We start from the raw sequence: 20,776 nt of genomic DNA on the forward strand, positions 1-20,776 counted from the left end.
ATAATCTAATACGTAGAAAATTAACATATTTACTGTCACTTTGTATTATCTCTACGATAGAATCAATTGTTTTTCAATTTTAAATTTTTACTCATAGATCGTATTGGGGCATTATTTTCGATAAATAATAAATTAAATTGATTAAAAAGTCAAACCTCTTGTATGTGTTAGTTTTTGTTGATTGTAAATGATTAAAATTTTATGTCAAATAATAATACATTGCATCAACTGTACTAAATAAAAATAAATCTAAAAAAATAGTGACTAAAAAAGTTTAAAATGAAGGTTGGCGTTGACCATTTGATGTTTCTTGATATTTTATACCCATTGTCATTATTGTCATTATCAATTGTTATTTATGTGTACAAGAATACATATTTCTTCTGTCATATCTACGTTAAGTACATTGTGTTAGTTTTGGTAGAGCTTTTGTTACTTTCGTTCAAAATGCCACATCAGTTTTCGACCACAGAATATGCAGACATAATATTTGTTTATGGATTATGTAATGGGAATGGTAGGGCTGCTAGTAGAGAATATCGCAGGAGATTTCCTAATCGTCGAACTCCCAGTCATCCAACATTTGGGTCAGTTTTTAATTATTTGCGAGAAAATGGCACTTTTCCTAGTGGAACAACAGAGCGACATGTAGATGAAGCGCAGGAAGATGACATTATGGACGCCGTTACTATGAACCCTACAATAAGCACTAGACAAGTAAGTCGAGAACTCAATGTTACTCAATCAAAAGTAAGTAGAGTCTTACAAAAAAATAATCTATACCCATATCACATTCAAATGGTTCAGCGACTACATGCTGGAGATAAGATCGACAGGTTGGAATTTTGTAGATGGATTAACAATAATCGACCAACGCTATACAGGACACTATTTACAGATGAAGACCAATTTACCAGAGACGGGATAAATAATTCACGAAATTCACATGTGTGGACAGAAGAAAATCCCCATGCTATTCGAGAACGTCGTTCTCAGTTAAGGTTTTCGGTTAACGTGTGGATTGGTGTCATAAATAACCAATTAGTAGGTCCTCACTTTTTTGATGGTCCTTTAACAGGGCTGGTCTATTTGAACTTTCTACAAAATATTTTGCCGAATTTGCTTGCCAACGCGAACGTTGCTATCCGAGGGATGTATTTTCAGCATGATGGGGCACCCCCACACTTTTTACTGGCAGTGAGACAACATCTCAATAATGTTTATGGCAACAGGTGGATAGGACGTGCAGGTCCTATTTCGTGGCCTTCAAGATCCCCTGATTTCAATCCCGTTGATTACCATATTTGGGGACGATTGAAGCAACTAGTTTACGCAGTGAATATTAATACCCGACAACAATTAATTGATAGAATTATACATTGTTGTAATACTATTAGAAACGATCCCCAGAGTATCCGTAATTCAATACGTCAATTAACAATTCGGCAACAAAAATGTGTACAGGCTGCAGGGTTCCATTTCGAAAATCTATTTTGAATTATTTTTATTTTGTTACCATTATTGTATCTTTTCCAGTTCTAATTTATGGGTTTATCATAACTATATACATATTTTTAGTTTTTTTTTTTAAATTGTTCTTCGTTATTGTTAGTAGTTACTGTTTTTTGTTGTGCAGTGACTCAGTTTATCATTTCAATTAAAATGTTTGAAATTTATAACATTTGTTTAAATTAATTACCTTATAATTTGATACTTCATTATGGTTGTTCTATTTTTGGTAAGATTTGATCGTTCACTGAAAATTTAATAAAAGTGCGACAACATTGTCGCATATGTCGTTTTCATTGGCTATTTATGTAGTTTGAAAATCACTTATTGCATTTAAAAAAAATATATACAGGGTGTAATATTTAATACGAATCCCTAAATTAATTTTTCCAAAGCCAGTCCTGGAATTTTTTAGTTTAGCTAATACCAGTCGAATGCTTGATAGTAGTGTACTGTATCATGCAAAAATTTAAAAAAATCAAATGAGCCGTATAAACACTACAGTAAAATGAAATAAATGGTCAATTACACAAATCACCCTGTTAATTAATAAAGAAGAGGAGTTGACATTTTTTAGTGGCCACATGATAATATGCTCCCTGGGGGACTCTACATATGGTAGAAGTATGTAAAGTTCCTCATGACTCACCCTGTACATATACTAAAAATCTAATTTTGTGACGGAATTGTTGAGAATCTCTGATTGTATGTTGTTCGTACGGTTGCTGCCGTGAAGAACGGCAACGTTGTCAAGAAAATTCTTATTTAGTTTGCATGTCTGTATCCCTTGTACACTGCATTGCATGTCTGAAATGCGCTTTTTTTGTATTTCTGTAGTGTCTTATTTATTTTATTTCGGTAGATGTCCCCTATTTTGTTTATATTTACTTTCCTTATGTTTACCTTGCTATACTGTATATTATCCAATTAGATATCTGGTATATCTATTATTTCCGCTATTACTAGGCTATGAAGGTATATCGTAGTTTTTTAAACAACATAATATAATGCTATCTAATTATTCCAATAAATGTTTTATCACTTAATTCTAACAAATATTGTAGATATGGAGATTAGCTGGTGACCGGATAACTGAATTTTGTAGAGGATTTCCCACATATCTCATTAAAAACAATGCAGACCTAACTGAAAATCAGGAAATTATACTTAACGATTTACCCAATTATATAATTAAAAACCGAAAAAAAAGAACTACAAGTCATTATTTTCAAGGACGAGTGAGGGGTCAGACGCAGTCTCAGTATTTAAATTTTGGGAAATCAGATGAACCTGGAAAAGCTGAAGCTGAATCTACTTATGAGGGATCCAAAGCGGTTGTTAGTAAGTATATAAGTATCATTTAAAATGTTGATAGTGCAAGCACTCCTGACCACGGCGCAGTGGACGAAATTTGGTTTAGTCCCCACTTCCATGCCAAACGCATTGTACTATGCACTGTATAATTCCACTTACAATAAAACCTTTCTGCCTTTACGTGAATTTGACTCCGCCTTCGCGCAGCTCCATGGTCAGGATTGTTTGAACTACCTTTACCTTGTACATAAATGTTTGGTTTACACATGATTTATTTGTTTAATAAAGGGTTTACAATATTCGTATATCAGCGGTAGTCTTTGAGTAATGCTACAACTTAAGAACGAATATTTAATTGACATATTTAGGCAGCTAACGTATACTAAAAGGGCCAACATCGCAACAAATATCTAATGGTTTTAAAACTACTATAAAAATTGAAATATCTACAAACAAAACTCGTTATGATAACAGTTATTCGTTGTAACAGTGGGTACAAAAAAACTTATAGTGAAATAACATAACATCATATATAACCAAATTTATCCACACCATTCTAAAGAGTTCTTCTTTAGAATGACCAATCACCGTCTACTTTGTTTTCCCAAGATTAATTTTAAGGCCATATTCAGCCAAATGTTCTTGGATCATATAGGATGCTTCGTCCAGATCAGCTGCTATGATAACTTGGTCGTCACCAAATAGAAAAGTATACAGTGTCATGTCTCCTATTGGTATTCTTATCACTATGACACTTTTGTCTTGTGGCTTGAACTCTCGAGGCAAAAATTTACCTCTTTTAAATACTTCATGACTTTCATGGCGGTTTTCATGTTGCTTCAGTTCTTGACACGTTATTTATATTGTTGTTTTTATCTGTGGTGCACATACATTTTATTCTCCTGTTCAGTTCCGCTATTTCTTGAGTGTGACTTCCTCTTTTTGTGGTATTTTTTAGCATAACTCTTGTTTTTTTTTTCACTAATTATAATGTTTCCCCTAATATCCACTGTTTGTTTTTTTGAATTTTACGCTGAATACATCCAGAATTTATCCTTTGTATTGCATTCCACGTTTTATTAAGGTCTTCTAATATTTCTGGTTTTCCTTTGTTTATCTGGAAGAAATTTTTAAAAGATTAGAATGGGAAGAAAAAGGTATAAAAATTTGTGGACAACGCTTGAACCATCTAAGTTACGCAGATGACATCGCATTGATAACCGATAAAAAAGAAGAATTATTTGAAATGAAAGAACTGGACGAAGAAGCTGGAAAGATAGGCCTTAATATGAATTACAGCAAGACCAAAATCATAACAAATACAGATGAAGACATCACAGTGAGGATCGGACAAGATGATATAGAACAAGTTCAGGATTATATATATCTGGGTCAAACTATAAAACTTAACGAAAAAAACCAAACAGCAGAGATAAAAAGACGAGTTAGACTGGCATGGGCGGCATTTGGCAAACTAAGCTACATTCTTAAAAACAAAAGATATACACAGCATCTTAAGACCAAAGTATACAATCAATGCGTACTCCCTGTTCTCACTTATGGTTCCCAAACGTAGACATTTACAAAAGCAAACATGGACAAAATCATAAAAACCCAAAGAGCAATGGAAAAACAAATGTTGCACATAAGATTAATGGATAAAAAGAGAAACTAGTGGATATTATCCTATATGTAACAATACCTTATCCGTGGTCCAGTATTGTTTGTCTGTTAAAATAAATGTCTTGACGGACCCCTAGACGAGAAGCGAGTGTCCTTGTATTTTCCTTCGACGTGTTCTTGTATTAATTATTCGTCTATTTCGTTTTAGGGATATCGCTGTGCATTTGTCTGAGAGAAATAATCTGTACTTATCTGTGTATACTTTTTTAAGGAATATATTATAACCTTTTGAGACTGGCTGAATGACGAAAGTCAATGCCACAAAAAAAAAAAAAAAAAAAAAAAAAAAAAAACTAGTGGATAGGAGAGAAAACAAAAGTGAGAGATGTTAGACAAGAAGTTGCAAAATTGGAATGGAGATTTGCAGGACACAATATAAGACAAAAAGAAGACCGATGGAACAAAGTTGGAGATCGTGAGAATATAAACGAAGCAGAGGAAGGTCCAAAGTGAGATGGGCAGATGATATCAAGAAACACGTGGGCTCTAGGTGGATGACTATAGCGACAGACAGAGAAGAATGGAAAAGGATTGGGGAGGCCTATGTCCAAAGATGGACCGAAGAAGGCTAATTAGATAGATAGATAGATTCTTTATTTGGACTAGTCCATGTCGAGAGCCTTCTTGGATGGTGTTTATAAAGTGTATTTGTTATCACTAGATTCTTTTCACTGGCAAATTTTGAAGACTGTGGAAGACGTTGTCCTCTGTTATTTCCAATTCCCAAGCCAAATGACCCATAAATATCTCTCAAATGTGGTTTATTTTCAGTTTTCCTACCTTGGCATTCAAATCTCCTATAATATCTACTGGCTCTTTTTGTGGGATTTTCTTCAAGATGTTTTCTATGCTGTTGTAAATGTCGTCAATGTCTTTATTTGAGGCATCTGGTGTGAGCATGTATACCTGAAGAACAAGGAAATTTTCTGTTTTTGCTTCTAATGTTATTTTTATCAGTCTATCATTAATTGTTTCATGTTGCCTAATATATTTCAATATTCTATTTTTTATAAGTATGGCTACTCCATTTTATCATGTATTTATATATATATATATATATATATATATATATATATATATATATATATATATATATATATATATATATATATATATACCGCTATTTACCATCACGCCCTTCCGGTAGGGATCTATGGAGGAGTATCACCAAGCCGCAAGTCCTTAACTCTTGCCGTACTGCTCCATCATAGGCCGATCAGACACCAGCATATTCTAGTCTAAGCCGTAGATTCATCTAGAATTTTAAACTGCTGCGTTAGTTAGCCTTTTTTTATTTTTCTGTACACCGAGCTGGGCCTCGAACCCACATCCACTGAGCTATTCGACAGTGAAGCGAATGAGAATCGGCCGCCTAGCCCGCTTGGCTATCTGACCGACACATATGTTTATATTTTGCCTTATTAGCTATTTCTTTGCTATGAAAAAAAAGTTTTCCAGTTTGGAGAAGACGTCTGACGTTCTATGTCCCTATATTAATCGATTTTCTACTTTGAAGCTTCTATGTTTGGCTTTTTCTTCCAGTCGCCCATTTACCACGACTAGTCTGGTTACTTAGGCGCTCGTGCCCGATGACCTATTTTACACTGTGTGACCAGAAATCAGGACAGCGCCGGTCGCTACCCGGATATCATGGCATCTCTCTTTTTTGTGTTACGTACGCTATTCATTCATTTAAAGTGTACTCTCGGAAAGATAATCAGGTGGTTTTGATCATATTTCAGTAAACCCCTTGCCTGTCTGATCGCAGTGTTAGAGCTGGTTGAATCATTATGTGATATTTGCTCGTCAGTGTCTGTTATCAAGTTAACAGCAGAAATCATTCCCCTGCAGACTTAATAGAGTAATGACGTGGCTGCTGCTTTATGCCATGCCCTCAGTTGGTACACGGGTACTTATTTGGTAAGACCGTATTCACACCTCTCCTACATATCTGTACGACATTTTCCTATCAGCCAGTGGGTCCACGAAGTACAGAAGAGCCCCTAATTACTTCAGACCTCCTCTTCCACGCAAACTGGGACGGACACGGGTTCGAAATATAAAATACCTGAATTTATTCTGCATTCAATTATATAATATATTAGGCAATTATATAATATCAGGCACTATTTACTTATTAAAACAGATATAATATTAAAAAAAGTGTTTAATAAATATTCATTTTACTTTTAGGTGGAAGCAATGGAATGGGTCAGGCTCAAAGTCAAAGCATTCCTTTCGGTTGCGACGAATGTTATGGTCGAGGTCAAGATCAAACAATAGAACTACAAAGAATACCGGGAGGAAGAACTCCAGAGTCAATTATTCAAAAACCAGGTGGTACTAATATAATAGGAAAACCGGGATGGACTGGCGGCAGTGGACACGGAGAGCCTGAATTAACTGGACGTCCTGGACAAGTTACTGGTCCAGGACAAGCTACCGGTCCAGGACAAGGAGAAAGGTGGACAGGTCAAATCAGTAGACCAGGTCAAGTAGAAGGATCAGGTCCAACAGGAGGAGGTCAATATGGAGTAGGGCCTAGTCAACCAAATGTTCCATCACGGGGCCCAGGACAAGGGGGATGGCCAGGTCAAACCGAGGGTGGAGATCACACAGGAGGCTGGCCTGGACAAAATGGTGGATGGCCTGGACAAACCAGTGAAATTAGACAACCAGGTGGAATAAGACAACCAGGTGGAACGGGACAACCAGGTGTAATAGATCAACCAGGTGGATATGGACAACCAAGTGGACCAAGACAACCAGGTGGAATCGGGCAACCAGGGGGATACGAACAACCAGGTGGGACAACACAACCAGTTGGAACGGGACAACCGGGTGTAATAGGTCAACCGGGAGGATATGAACAACCAAGTGAAACAAGACAACCAGGTCGAACCGGGCAACCAGAAGGATACGGACAACCAGCCGGACCAGGACAACAAGTTGGACCAAGACAACCGGGTGCAATAGGTCAACCAGGAGGATATGGACAACCAAGTGAAACAGGATATCCAGGTGGAATATTGCAACCAGGAGGGTATAGAGAACCAGGCGGACCTGGACAATCAGAAATAGGACCACCAGGTAAAATAGAACAACCAGGTGGCATTCAACAACCAGGCGGAATAGGGCAATCAGGCGGTTATCCAGGAAGGCCTGGTGAAATACCACAAACAAATGGATGGCCCGGACAAAGTGGAGGTATTCCACAGACAGGAAGGTGGCCTGGTCAAAATGGAAGACAAGGACCTAGCCAAATAAGTGGCCCGGGAATAAACGCACCTTCATATCCTGGCGAAACTGGTCAAACCGCCACTGGACAAAGGGGTCCTGGTCAAGGTGTAGAAGTGGATCAAAATGGAAGACCGATAGTAGGCTGGCCAGCGAATATAGGTCAAACACCAGGTGGCGTCAGGGACCACGCAGGTCAACAATGGCCAAATCAAGTAGTTGGATCTACACCAGGTGGTCCACAGCCATCCACTCCAGTAGGTACTATTGGGCAAGATCAAGGACCTAGACAAACAGGAGGCTGGCCCGGTTCAATCGATTCACGTAATCCTCAACTTCGTCCAGATCAGTCTGGTAGTTCCGGATATGGAACTGGAGTATTTGGAGGAAAATTAAGTGGAGATTATGAAGGACAGCAAGGTAACTACGGTAGATTTTCGGGTCAATTTTCTGGCCAATACGAAACGTATGGACCTCAAGGTCCACCGCGACCAGGTGAGTTAGGATATGGTCAAGTAAGATATCCAGAAATTTCAAGTCAAACCGGTGGATCAGGACAAGCAGGAAGCTGGCCTGGACAAATCGGTACTCAAGTTGGAGGATCTGGTCAAATCAATAGACCGAATCAAATAGGAACTAGGCCTGGACAAGCAAGTGGTCCAGGACAAATAGGTGGTTGGCCTGGGCAAACAACAGGTGGTTGGCCTGAACAAACAGGTGGTTGGCCTGGACAAACAGGAAGCCCAGGACAAACTGGTGGTTGGCAAGGACAAATAGGAACTCCAGGGCAAACTGGTAATTGGCCAGCAGTTACAGGAGGTATAAACGGACCAATAAGTGGATGGCCAGGTCAGGTTGTAGGTCCCGGACAAGAAGGAAATTGGCCTAGTCCGGGCATTCCGGGAAAAGTTGATGGGAGACCAAATACTGGATGGCCTGGAAATGTATTAGTCCCAGGACAAGTACCAAGCACTGTACAACCCGGTGGATGGCCTGGTCAAATTGGAGGTAGTTTGCCTGGACCAGGGCAGATAGGAACTACAGGACAAACAGGAGGTTGGCCATCATCTTCGGGGCCCGCTGGAGGTGGAATTCAAACAGGCATTTGGCCTAATCAAGGAGGAAATGTTAGTCCTAGTGGAGGTACTAGTCCAACTGGCGGTTGGCCTAGTCCAGTAGGTGCCCCAGGACAAAATATTGGTTGGCCCGGTCAAACTGGAATTCAAGTGACTGGTAATAATGGTCAAACTGGACAAACTAGTACTTGGCCTGGACAAGGAGGTGGAACAAATCAACCTGGGTGGCCAGGTCAACCAAGTGGAACTAGTCAATTAGGTGGTTGGCCTGGACAAGTAGGAGGTCAAGTGGGTGGTCAAGGTGGGGGCACTGGAACACCAGGTTTAGCACCCGGAGGAGCCGGTCAAGTTGGTGGATGGCCTGGTCAAGTAGGAGCTCCAGGACAAACTGGTGGTTGGCCTGGTCAGGTAGGAGCGCCAAGTCAAGTTGGAGCTCCGGGACAACCTGGTGGTTGGCCTGGTCAGGTAGGAGCGCCAAGTCAAGTTGGAGCTCCAGGACAAACAGGAGTGTGGCCCGGTAAAGTTGGAGTACCAGGTCAAACCGGCAATTGGCCTAGTCAAGGTGGTCCTGGTTCATTTGTAACAGTACCTGGTCAGACGGGAGAAGGAAATGGACAAATACCTGGACTAATTGGTGGACCCGGCCAAGTAGTTGGTGGTCAAATTTCGGTGGTAGAATCAGATGATTCAGATTCACAAGTACAAACTTCTGTCCAACACACAGAAAATGGAACAACGGCTGAAGCTCAAGCACAAGGAGTTTTTGGCGGAGGTACTGCGCAGTCTCAAGTTTCTGGAACTTATTCTGGATCTGGATCTTTTAGTGCGTCTGCAGGATCGGATGATGGCAAAAGAGGTGCCCAAACTCAGGTATCTGGTGCAAAAGAGGGAGCTCAAAGTTCTGCCCAGGGAAGAGGCGGTGTAGGTCAATCACAGTCACAAGTTGTTTTCTCGCATGAAACCGGCCAAACCAGTTCGAGTGCACAAAGTGGTGGCGTTACCCACGGTACACAATCGCAAGTTCAAGCATCAGAAAAAGGAGGCCTAGCTGACGCACAATCGAATGGTCCGGGAAGTACATCATCTCAAGCTCAAATTGGTTTTTTACCGTATGACGAAAATGACGCTGATAACGGCACGGAATCATTTATGGGAGGAGGTACAGCTGGGGCGCAAAGTGGCACTCATTCCGGTATGTCACAATCTCAAGTTCAAGGAAGATTTAAATACGGAGTAAAATATACAGGAGCAGCACAAGCTGCTTCTGGAGGAACTGGATTTGGTAAAAATTTTACTAAAACTGGCCCGTTTAATCCAACAGAGATTAATTTTAATGTTGCTAGGGAGAAACTGTCACAGAAACAAGTTCAACACGCAACAAAAGTATCAAAAACTAATTCTAAAGATGTGCCAATTTCTGCTGAAGTTAGTCCATCCACTACGATTAAAGCACCCATAAATGCAAAAAAATTAAATTCAAACCAACCAAATAAAAAAGATTATGACGACGAGTATTATGACGACTATGAAGATGAAACTGAAAAACCGAAAACCAGAAGCATTATAACACAATCGGATCACAATCAAAGACAACACATTATTTTGGATCCATTAGAAGATCTAGATCTAACTGTACATCAAAGTAAGGGTGAACTGCTTAGTGAAGGTACTGTTATTCAACCAGGTGAAACGGTTCCGGGTATTCCAGGTTATAAAATACCACTTGGATTTAGGGGAACAGTAAAATCTATAGCAAATGGGCCAAATACTTATGCTATTGGTAAAAATTCTCATGCTCAAAGCGTTACTCTTTCTCCTGGTACCGGAAAAATTATTTACAAAAAACCATTTTATGCAGTTACATCAAATACTCATTCAACAAATGGTCAATATGGTTATGGATCTGGATATACATATCAACCTGCTTATTCACCTGTCAAGTACCAATTAAAAAGTGGCAAAACATTACCAAATTTTATATCCATGTCTAAATCCGAGACAGGGTCAAGAAATCTATATACTGGAAAGAAAACACCAAGCGTGTATTATACCCAATCGTCTACATGTGGTATTTTTACCAATCAATGTATATTTAATGCGGGTCGAAAACTATGTTTTCCTAAAGCTAAAACAAATCCCGATGGTACCATAATGGGGTGCTGAATGTATTTATATATAGACTAAGTTATTATAATAAAAGAACTGTAAATATATAATTATAAATTTTTAACCTTGTTTTAATAATAAATAAATTATATTCTGTTTTTAAGAGAACTCTTCAACTCTGCAGAGGACGCGTGACAAAAACTTACAAGAATGTGCGCGTTCTGTCTGAGAGACCCAGGTAAATAGGGATGTTCACTAATTTTTAAATATTGTTAAATTCAATAGGTTATAGCATATATAAAAACATTGCAAACATAAAATTGTTTAAAAATATATATTTCTTAAGATAAATCAATTCTTAATTTCAATTCTGATGGAGGCTAGAAAAACGGCTCCTCGCAGTGAGGCTACGGTGTTTGACGTCAGCAGTCGTATTGACAACTACGTATTTACGAAGTGTGACCAGTTCTTTAAGTATTTAATCACTGATAATGAAGCCAAATAAGTGGTGTTTTGTTCCTGGGTGTCTAAATACATCTAAAAACAATTCTAGGAAGATTTTTATTACAGTTCCAAACAATTTAACACCATATTCACTTAAAATTGTCAAACCACAGGTTTTTATATCTGTACCTCGGAGGGATACAACACTATGTCCATTTTTTCAATTTTGACACTTTTACAGATTAAAAATTAACTTTTATAACTTTATTTAAAGGAATAAAGTACTAGGTCCTAAACCATATACTGATAAAGAAAGTGACCTTTAAAAGAACACCAAGTCCATTTTTACTTAGAGGGATAAAACACCATGTGGACTTAACGTTTTGTCCCTCTACGCATGTGAATTACCGTCGCGCATATCTCTATGATGAGAGGTAGACTGTTAGTGATCTAATAATAATACTTTTGCCATTTATGGTGTGTTTACAGTGGTTTGTTACTAATAATAAGAACAATGAACCATAATTCTCGTAGGAGAAAGATTCTTGAAGTACCTACTAAAAAGTTCTGCGAATTCTTCTACTGCATTTGCAGGTAAGCTACCTTTTTGCTCATTATTTTTAAATTATTAAAAAACATAACCTCAAAAGGGTAATGTAGTGATTTGATACCAACCTTAGACTAGCAATATTATTAAATATTTTACAACCAATATTATACGCCTTGTTTAATTTCAGAATCAAATAATACACCAAACAATGATGTTTTAAATGAAGAGCATATTATTAGAGATGCCTTGAGTTTTGATAGCGAAGATCAATCTGATATAGACAAAAGTTCTGATAAACTATTCGTAGTGGAAATAAAATAAGATCTGCATTACTAAAATGGGCAGATACCGTCATTCCTGACAGTAACATAGAAGAAATCATACTATGGTCTTACAAATTTTACGGTCAGAATAAAAATGTTAGCATTAATACCTACTTGTTTAAAAAAGTAAAAATTATCATCCAGAAGTTTCTACTAAAGAGTAATACTCACATGGAGGCGGACACTGTCCATGCGCTGATGGAGCGAAAGAGAAAAAACTTAACATTTCTATTTACACGCCCTGGGACTGGCAGTAGTTAGTGAGACAGACTACAAGGAAATATACCGTACATAATATGGAACTAGAAAATTTTAAAAATCAAAACATCTTACAATCCGCCTTTGATTAATAAAAAAGAGACATTAACAAACAACAAGTTCTTTTGTCAAACTGTGTTTAACTGCAAGTTAAACCAAACAGCACTGGAACTCTGTTTTTAAAAAGTAATTTTCATGACGAAAACCAGGAGATTGATCTTGTTAGATTTCGAAGGCGACACCTTACATTGCCAAAAGATTTGCAACTGGTATCACAAAGTCCAATACTTATATCACAACAAACGTATAACGATCTATTGGCATAACTGTCATATGTTCCTACAATAGTGACTATCCAGAAGGAGACTTACTTGAAAATGACTGAGTGGTTTGTACCTAAAATGCAATTTTGGTTAAATATATAGATATATTATTTGTATTTGTAAAGGTAAATTGTATGGTTAAATAAATTTTGTCAGTAAAAGTCAAATAGGATTGTAGTTGTTATTGAATACCCCATAATAATTATTACAGTACAATAACTTTATTAGATGGATACAACACCATGTCGGTTAAAAGGGTTAAAAAACACAGGAACAAATTTGGTTTTAATTATAGCAAATGTATTATGTAAATAGCAATAAACAGAATGTTCTATTAAAATATTGTTTCGATATCTCAATAGATAGCTGCAGCAATAATACTTTTTGGTGAAAAAAAGTTTAAAACTGCTCTCCTGTAAAGTTTTAAAAATGAACATAGTGTTGATTCCTTCCGAGGTACAGATTTGCATTTATTGTTTTTCTAACTTGCATAATAACTGCCATTCTAGTTTTTTCCTCTTTTTGTAGCAAACATCACTTATTTGGCTTCATTATCACTGTATAAATACTTAAAGAACACTTAAGTTACACTTCGTAAATACGTATACACAACAAGTTGTCGATACGACTGCTGACGTCACACACCGTAGCCTCGCTGCGAGGAGCCGTTTTTCTAGCCTCCATCAAAATTAAAATTAGGAATTGATTTATCTTAAAAAATATATATTTTTAAACAATTTCATGTTTACTATATTTTTATATATTTTATAATCTATTGAATTTAATTGAATTTAACTATATTTAAAAATTAGTGAACATCCCTTAGAATTTTTTCCAACATTTAGATAACAGTATTGGCTTAAAACTGCCAAAATAAAGTAAACTTTACCCAAAAAGAACATCCTGAAACATTTTTCCTTAAAATTAATAAACTATGAGAAACAAACTGTTTTCGGAACATATTTTCATTTGAGACACGGTGTAAAGTTGATTGAGATCATTTCGTTTCACATACTGTGTCGTCTGTACTTAAGTATGTAGGTATTATATGCTCCATTATATAAATTTCTTACAAAAACCGGACGTATATTTTTAACAACTTCCACTTGTAACGATTTAATTTGTCTACCAAATTGGGTATCACGTATAGGGGTTTTGAAAGTGGGGACTGAGCAATTACTGGGCTGGAGATAGGGTAAGCAAACAAACCGATACGTTTGCGAACGGCCACTCTTGTTTTGGTTGGAGAGTTGGATCGTAAGTAAGTGAATAAGGGAGGGACTGGATGGGGTTATTACAAAAAAAAATCATAAAAATACTTACAGAGAATTCCTGGGCAGCACACACAAGAAGGTTCCTAAACTATTTGAAATGAACGCCTTTTAAAGGAATCCTCTTGCTGGATAGAAAGAAAGGCTTTCCTTTCCTAAAAAATATTAAAGGGTGAAAATTTTTTTAAAGAAAACAATTCTACAACTCTAGAGAGAGAAGCATTACATATTTATTATTCCTTCACATCAACAGCTATTACAAATAATATTATCAAAATTTATCAACAAACCTTACAGGTTGAGCGCCATTTGTAACGATTAACAACAAGGTCCAGACGTTGAGCAATACTTATGGGAATTTAAATTATTATTACAAATGAAAAATATCTAATTTTAATCGACATTACTTAAATTGAGTTTACATTTGAACAAAACAAATTTCAAAATTATGGTTATGTACCAAATGTCAGAAAAGGATAATACTGTTGAAATGAAATATCACACCTTTTTGAAATATTAAATATTAAAAGTTAACTTTATAGGAAATTGACACAGAAAATGCATATTAATTACATGTTAGATCGATGTATAAAGGGTTTAAATTTTAAAAAAATGGTTACTAAGACTTATAGGTCCATATTGGATTATGGATGTATCTTGTACGGCTCTGCTAGTTCACAGATTTTAAACAAAATAGTTATCTTGCAGAACTCAGTCCTACATGTATGTCTTGGTGCCATGAAAACAACTCCAGTCGAACCTCTTCATGTAGAAGCTATTGAGCCTCATTTAGATCACAGAAGGCAGTTCCTTGCAGACAAATTTCTTCTTAAAGTATCCAGAATCAACAGTAATCTATATTCAAATATAGTAGCATTAAATGAACAAGATCTGACAAATAAATATTGGTCGAAAAAAAATTCTCCACTACTGTGTATCGCACTTCAATCTAATCAAGATATCCTTAGTGATTTATATAATCCCAGCTCAACTTTGTTAGATCTTTATGATTACAATTTATTGTTTCTAAATATAAAGATTGTAAAACCTTCATATAGCGATAATTCTCACATTAACATTAACTTATTATACTCAATACTTGCAAGCTTCGAGAATTCTGTGGCAATATACACCGATGCTTCGAAGTCCAAGGATGGTGTGGGATGTGCTTTTTATATTACCTCCAAAAATATTAATTATTCCTACAAACTGGATAACATATTTTCTATATTTAGTGGTGAAGCTATTGCAATCTACGAAGCGTTAACATTTTTATCACAGTCTACAATTGATTCTGCAATAATTATATCGGACTCCCTGTCTGTTTTAAATTCCTTGGTTTTGGCTACATACCCAAGTTACTCCTCCAATTATATCATATTAAAAAAAGGATTTTAGAACTGCAAAAGGTTAACAAAAACATTAATTATGTATGGGTTAAAGCACATGTCGGTCTCGAACATAACGAGTATGTGGTGGATATGCTTGCCAAAAAAAAAAGTGTAAAAAATGGTTTGACCAATAAACTACCTGTAAGTTTTTGTGATGCAGTAGTTTATATTAGAATGAAATATCTCAATATATTTTGGAACGAATGTTAGTCACAACACACTTATACCAACCCTTCTAGATACTGCAGTATACAAAATCAAATACCGAATAAAACGTGGTTCCAGCCATATAATTATTCAAGAAAATATATCACAACTGTAACACGTCTTAGATTTGGCCACGCCTGTTATCCCACACATCTACATAAAATTCATGTTCTTGAAAATGATCTTTGTCAAAATTGTGGCAAAAAAGGTGATTTAGATCATATTTTTGTCGAATGACAAAAATATAAGGATGAAACAGATCAATTTATTCAACAATTACATGATCTTAATGTACAGGCCCCGTTTAATATCCTTAGTCTCTTAGCTAATGGAAATGAGAGAATTTATAATGCATTAGTAAAATTTCTGTCAAGTACCAAAATAGTCTTGTAGTATCTACTATCAAAAAAAATGTATATGCAAAATTGTGGTGAGCAACTTAGACAGTCCATAGCAAAGCAGCTGTCGGATTGAGTAGATAGCTGCTCAAGAGTTTGCTGTGGAACTCTGAGAACCTCATCATCTTATTTGTATGTAAATATAGATAAAAAGGAGATAATACAAAAAAAAGTGTTTTGAATTATTTTCGAGAAATGTACCACATTCTTTTCTTAGAGTTATTTTCTATACCCAAGATCTTGGCATCTGATACGTATGATATGTGATATGTGATAATTTAGCACAGCTCTAACTTCAAAACCTACCCTATGCTGATATCTGATTATTATTATGAGGGTTGAAAACTACCCCTTATTGGAAAAATTCGGTAAAATTATATTTTGAAGCATTTAATGAGTTGAAAATATTTATAGGATTTCAATTAAGGTTATATGACACTGTAATATACTATTTATAATTTGTCAACCCTTTTTTGGTTTATTTTAACCCCTATAAAGCTTTCTCTGTTAATTTAAACATTGAAAAAACAATTTGGTCAATTTTTCTTTATACAAAGTTGAGGTTATCCTGTCGCTGGCCTGAGCCCTCGGGAATGAGGGAAGGTGATCCAGTCGCACTATCCATAGCTGAAATGGACCGGGGCAGGTAAGGGTCACGGTCTGTGAACATATAGGTCGTATATGCCCACAAGCTAGAGGGAAAATACCCTTTTAAATAAATGCAAATAAATGTTAATGAAAACTAAAAATCTGCAAGAAAAGAGCTAATTAGTCTTAGAACTAAGAATCTGTAAGAGAAAGTTATTATTTATTACACCTAAGACTAATTAAGCAAAAATAAGTAAAAATGAAAAAAAGTGAAAATTTTTCCCAAAAAGTCCAAAAAATTTCGAAAAAAGGTGAAGTTTATACTAAGTCGATTTCGTCCAAAATGTGATAGAAGTGTTTGTCGTGGTGACTTCGGGACGAATCAACAAACCCATGTAACGATATATCGACACAAAGCAAGTTATTGGAAATTTTCGGTTATCGAAAGTCGATGAGACCTAAAAATGTATTTTTATACCATAATATTATTTAAAATGAACTTTGATCAAATAAAAGGCATATATCGAGCACAGTTTAATTTAATCTTGCCCAAGTACTTTCGATCCCTACATCATCTTCAGGGGCATCTGAAATAAGCCAAGAAACGTTTTTTTTATAACTAAAGAAATTGATTAACTTCGATAAAAACTCGAAGTTTATGGTTGATAAAGAGTTTTTATGTGATTAACGTTTATAGACTTACTTCATCAATTGCGGCCTATCTGACAAGAACAAAATGTCATAAACATATAATTGTACATTACACCACACTACAAAAGGACAAACAAACACTTTAAAATTATTAAAGGAAAGATACATTGCGTGCCGAAGTCGGAGACAGAATGGCTCCCGATCTAACGGAAATGTTGGGGTGACATGTGACAAATGACAGCTTGGATGAGCAGTCACATTTATAGATATGTGATCTGCACCTTTTAAAAATTCTATGAAACTAAGTATTGACCAAAAGTCCAACTGACACTACTATAGGAGGTCACTGATGAAATATAAAATTATATAGAATATTTTTTAAGTAGATTGAATAATCCAGATCTCACACTCAAACCTGTCTATAATAATTAGGGTGTTAGTTTGAGAGCAACTGAAGTCGACGTAAAGTAAGAATGCAAAAAAAATCGGTTGCCTGTAAAGTCGGATTTACGGGCGAAGATTTTACGTGACAACGTCTTTTTCTCGGTAGAATATTTATTGATATGAATATTATTAAATTGCACAATAGGAACAAGGAATTGAATGAAAATAAGAATTGCACAAATTTTAACTATAGAAATATATTTTGTTTACTAAAACATTGTACATGTAAACTTAAACTTAACTAATTTCTATTTGAGTGATTTTGTTGAGGATAGGACGATGATAGGAGAAATAGCATCGCACCAGCGGACCGATCATGTTTGAGTGGGAGAGAGACGCAAGGCATTCGCCGGTCCGGCGGGCCTCTCTCTCGTTCGGTGACTCACCGTAACAGACGTGAGCGGGCGTTACACTTTTTCATGAGTGACTCCGAGCCACAACCTAATTTAAGACGTTGTCACGTCAAAAAGACTAAACAATATATTAGACAGTGTGTAGTTGACTACAATAAAATGGTCTACCAAACACTATCTGTAATGTAGAAAGGAAGAAATCTGACTATGTAATTAAAATACTAAAATTAAAAATCAAAATTGAAAGCAAAGTATATAAATGGTGTGTAATCCAAGTAGTTCAGTTGAACCCACAGTCAATGGTAGAACTATAAAATTAATATGGATGTGCTCAGTGCAGGAAGTCTAAACAGTCGAGCTGGGTCCCCTACGAGGTGAAGCTGTAATAAAGTTTTTAAAAATAGGTTTAAATTTAGTACAATTTAATTTAATTTGAGTATTAAGACAGTGAGAGTTTCCATTTGTTTCCCTTGTAATCTCCAAATCTTCCAATAAATCCAACTCCATATAGTTTTTCTTTCTACTAATGTCATGTAAGATAGATGAACCAGTGTTGATGTTAAAATTGTGTTTACTGGATAATAAGTGTTGACCAAAACTTGAAGAGTTTGGTCTTTTCAAATGTTCTGAAACTCTAGTGGATAACTTTCTAATGGTTCTACCTACATAAGAAGCATCACAATCATCACATTTTAATTTGTAAATACCACTTTTGTCAAGTGTGTTCATCCTATCTTTGGTGTTGATTAAGAAGGAACCTAAGGTGTTGTCTGACTTGAAGGAAATTTTAATGTTATCAATTGTAGAAGTAAAAAGTTTAGATATTTTATTGGAAATGCTGCTAATGTAAGTGAAGGAGAAATATCTGGTGTTATTTAAAGCAGTAGGTTGAAGAAAATATTGTGATGAATATGCAAGCTTTTCTGCAATTTTTAGTTTAGCTCTATTTAGAAGCTTATAGATAATGTTAGGATCATAACCATTATTGAAAGCAATTTGTTTAAGAGTATTAAGTTCTGAATTAAAATTATCATTAGAAAGTGGAAATTTGAGTAACCTATGAATGTAACTGCTGAAAGCAGCCATTTTATGTTGGGTTGGATGATTAGATGTATCATGTATAACATGATCTGTTTGGGTAGGTTTTCTGTAAATATTGTACTCTAAAGAATCTTTATTACGGGATATAGTCATATCCAAGAAGTTCAACTTTTTATCAGATTCTGGTTCCAGAGTAAAAGAGATGTTGGGATGGAGGTTATTAAGATCACATAAAAACTCTTTATCAACCATAAACTTCGAGTTTTTATAGAAGTTAATCAATTTCTTTAGTTATAAAAAAACGTTTCTTGGCTTATTTTAGATGCCCCTGAAGATGATCTAGGGATCGAAAGTACTTGGGCAAGATTAAATTAAACTGTGCTCGATATATGCCTTTTATTTGATCAAATTTCATTTATTCGAGCATTCAACCTTATATTTATTTATTATTTAAGTCCAAAAAGTAAAAAAAAAGTAAAATAAAATATTGGAAAAATATTCTAGAGCAGAGTTTCTGGGAACTAAATCAACCAGAAAGTCTCTAATGCCAAGAAGAGTGATTCTGCGGATCCCTGTCCAGATCAGAACGAACTTTTTGGCCGTTGTGCACCTATACTTATTGAAATTAAGTAAGTCAAGTGCTCCATGACGCTCTGCCATTGGAGTTTGGACAACAGCCAATGCTCAATTTCGGGCAATACCATTGGCTGCAATTATGGTTGCAATTTGACCAATCGTAAAGCCGGAATTGAGCTATTGGCAACAATCCATGCTTCAATTTCGGGCAATACCATTGGCTGCAATTATAGTTGCAATTTGACCAATCGTAAAGCCGGAATTGAGCTATTGGCAACAATCCATAATCTCCACTTTGGCGGTCATACACTTTTTTCAACAAAATTCTTAAATAATCTTTTTGAAAACGATTTTTGAAGTGGTCAAATTTAATTGTGGCGTAATAAACACAATATTTAACTTAGATATGTCACAAGAAAACAGTTTCAAAAACTTTCTATAAGTATTAATTTTTCTCAAAATTCTTCTTTAGAGAAATATATGACATTTATTACACATTTTCTAAACTAAATAAAAGATCGAATGTCAAAATTAACATACGTTAATTACAAACATATTTTAACCCTTTCATAGACAGTGGGAAGTATAATTCCCACCATATAATATCATGTCTACAGGCAGTAAACATCGATTTTCCAACGTTTGAGGCTACCATCACCTATTTGTAATACCAATAAAAAATTACTTTGAAGCTGGGGTACAGATATTTACATTATCATTCATACTTATGTTTGAATATACGCTGTTTTGACGGTTTTTTGTGCGGTTATGTTCTAGTTGTGAATAAATAATTGTTTACACGGAAATAAAGTGCTAAGGATTTAAATATTATTTTTCTATTCTTTTAACATTTATACAGACATTCATATAAAAACAATGATAATAGATCGTATTTGACGTATGCTAAATCTATATTTGTAATTGGGTTACATATACTGGAAATGTGGTATATGGATAACCTCAGAGATGCTGAGGCTGCATTAGCTTTTTTTATATTGTTTACCTAACAATGAGGAACGTTCAGAAGAAGAAA

General features: G+C 35.6%; 1 protein-coding gene across 1 annotated transcript in view; it reads left to right on the forward strand.

Annotated features, from left to right (window-relative positions):
* The window catches only part of prc (collagen IV-like protein pericardin), a 45,277-nt gene extending 34,228 nt beyond the window's left edge, over nt 1-11,049 (forward strand). Inside the window, exons 4-5 of the mRNA XM_072537952.1 lie at nt 2,574-2,850; nt 6,700-11,049. Of these exons, the coding sequence (XP_072394053.1) occupies nt 2,574-2,850; nt 6,700-10,982 (4,560 nt within the window). The 3' untranslated portion in view covers nt 10,983-11,049. The remainder of the gene's footprint in view (nt 1-2,573; nt 2,851-6,699) is intronic.
* Nucleotides 11,050-20,776: the final 9,727 nt, after the last annotated feature.

This window comes from Diabrotica undecimpunctata, chromosome 7 (assembly GCF_040954645.1).
Source record: "Diabrotica undecimpunctata isolate CICGRU chromosome 7, icDiaUnde3, whole genome shotgun sequence".
Lineage (NCBI taxonomy): Eukaryota > Metazoa > Arthropoda > Insecta > Coleoptera > Chrysomelidae > Diabrotica > Diabrotica undecimpunctata.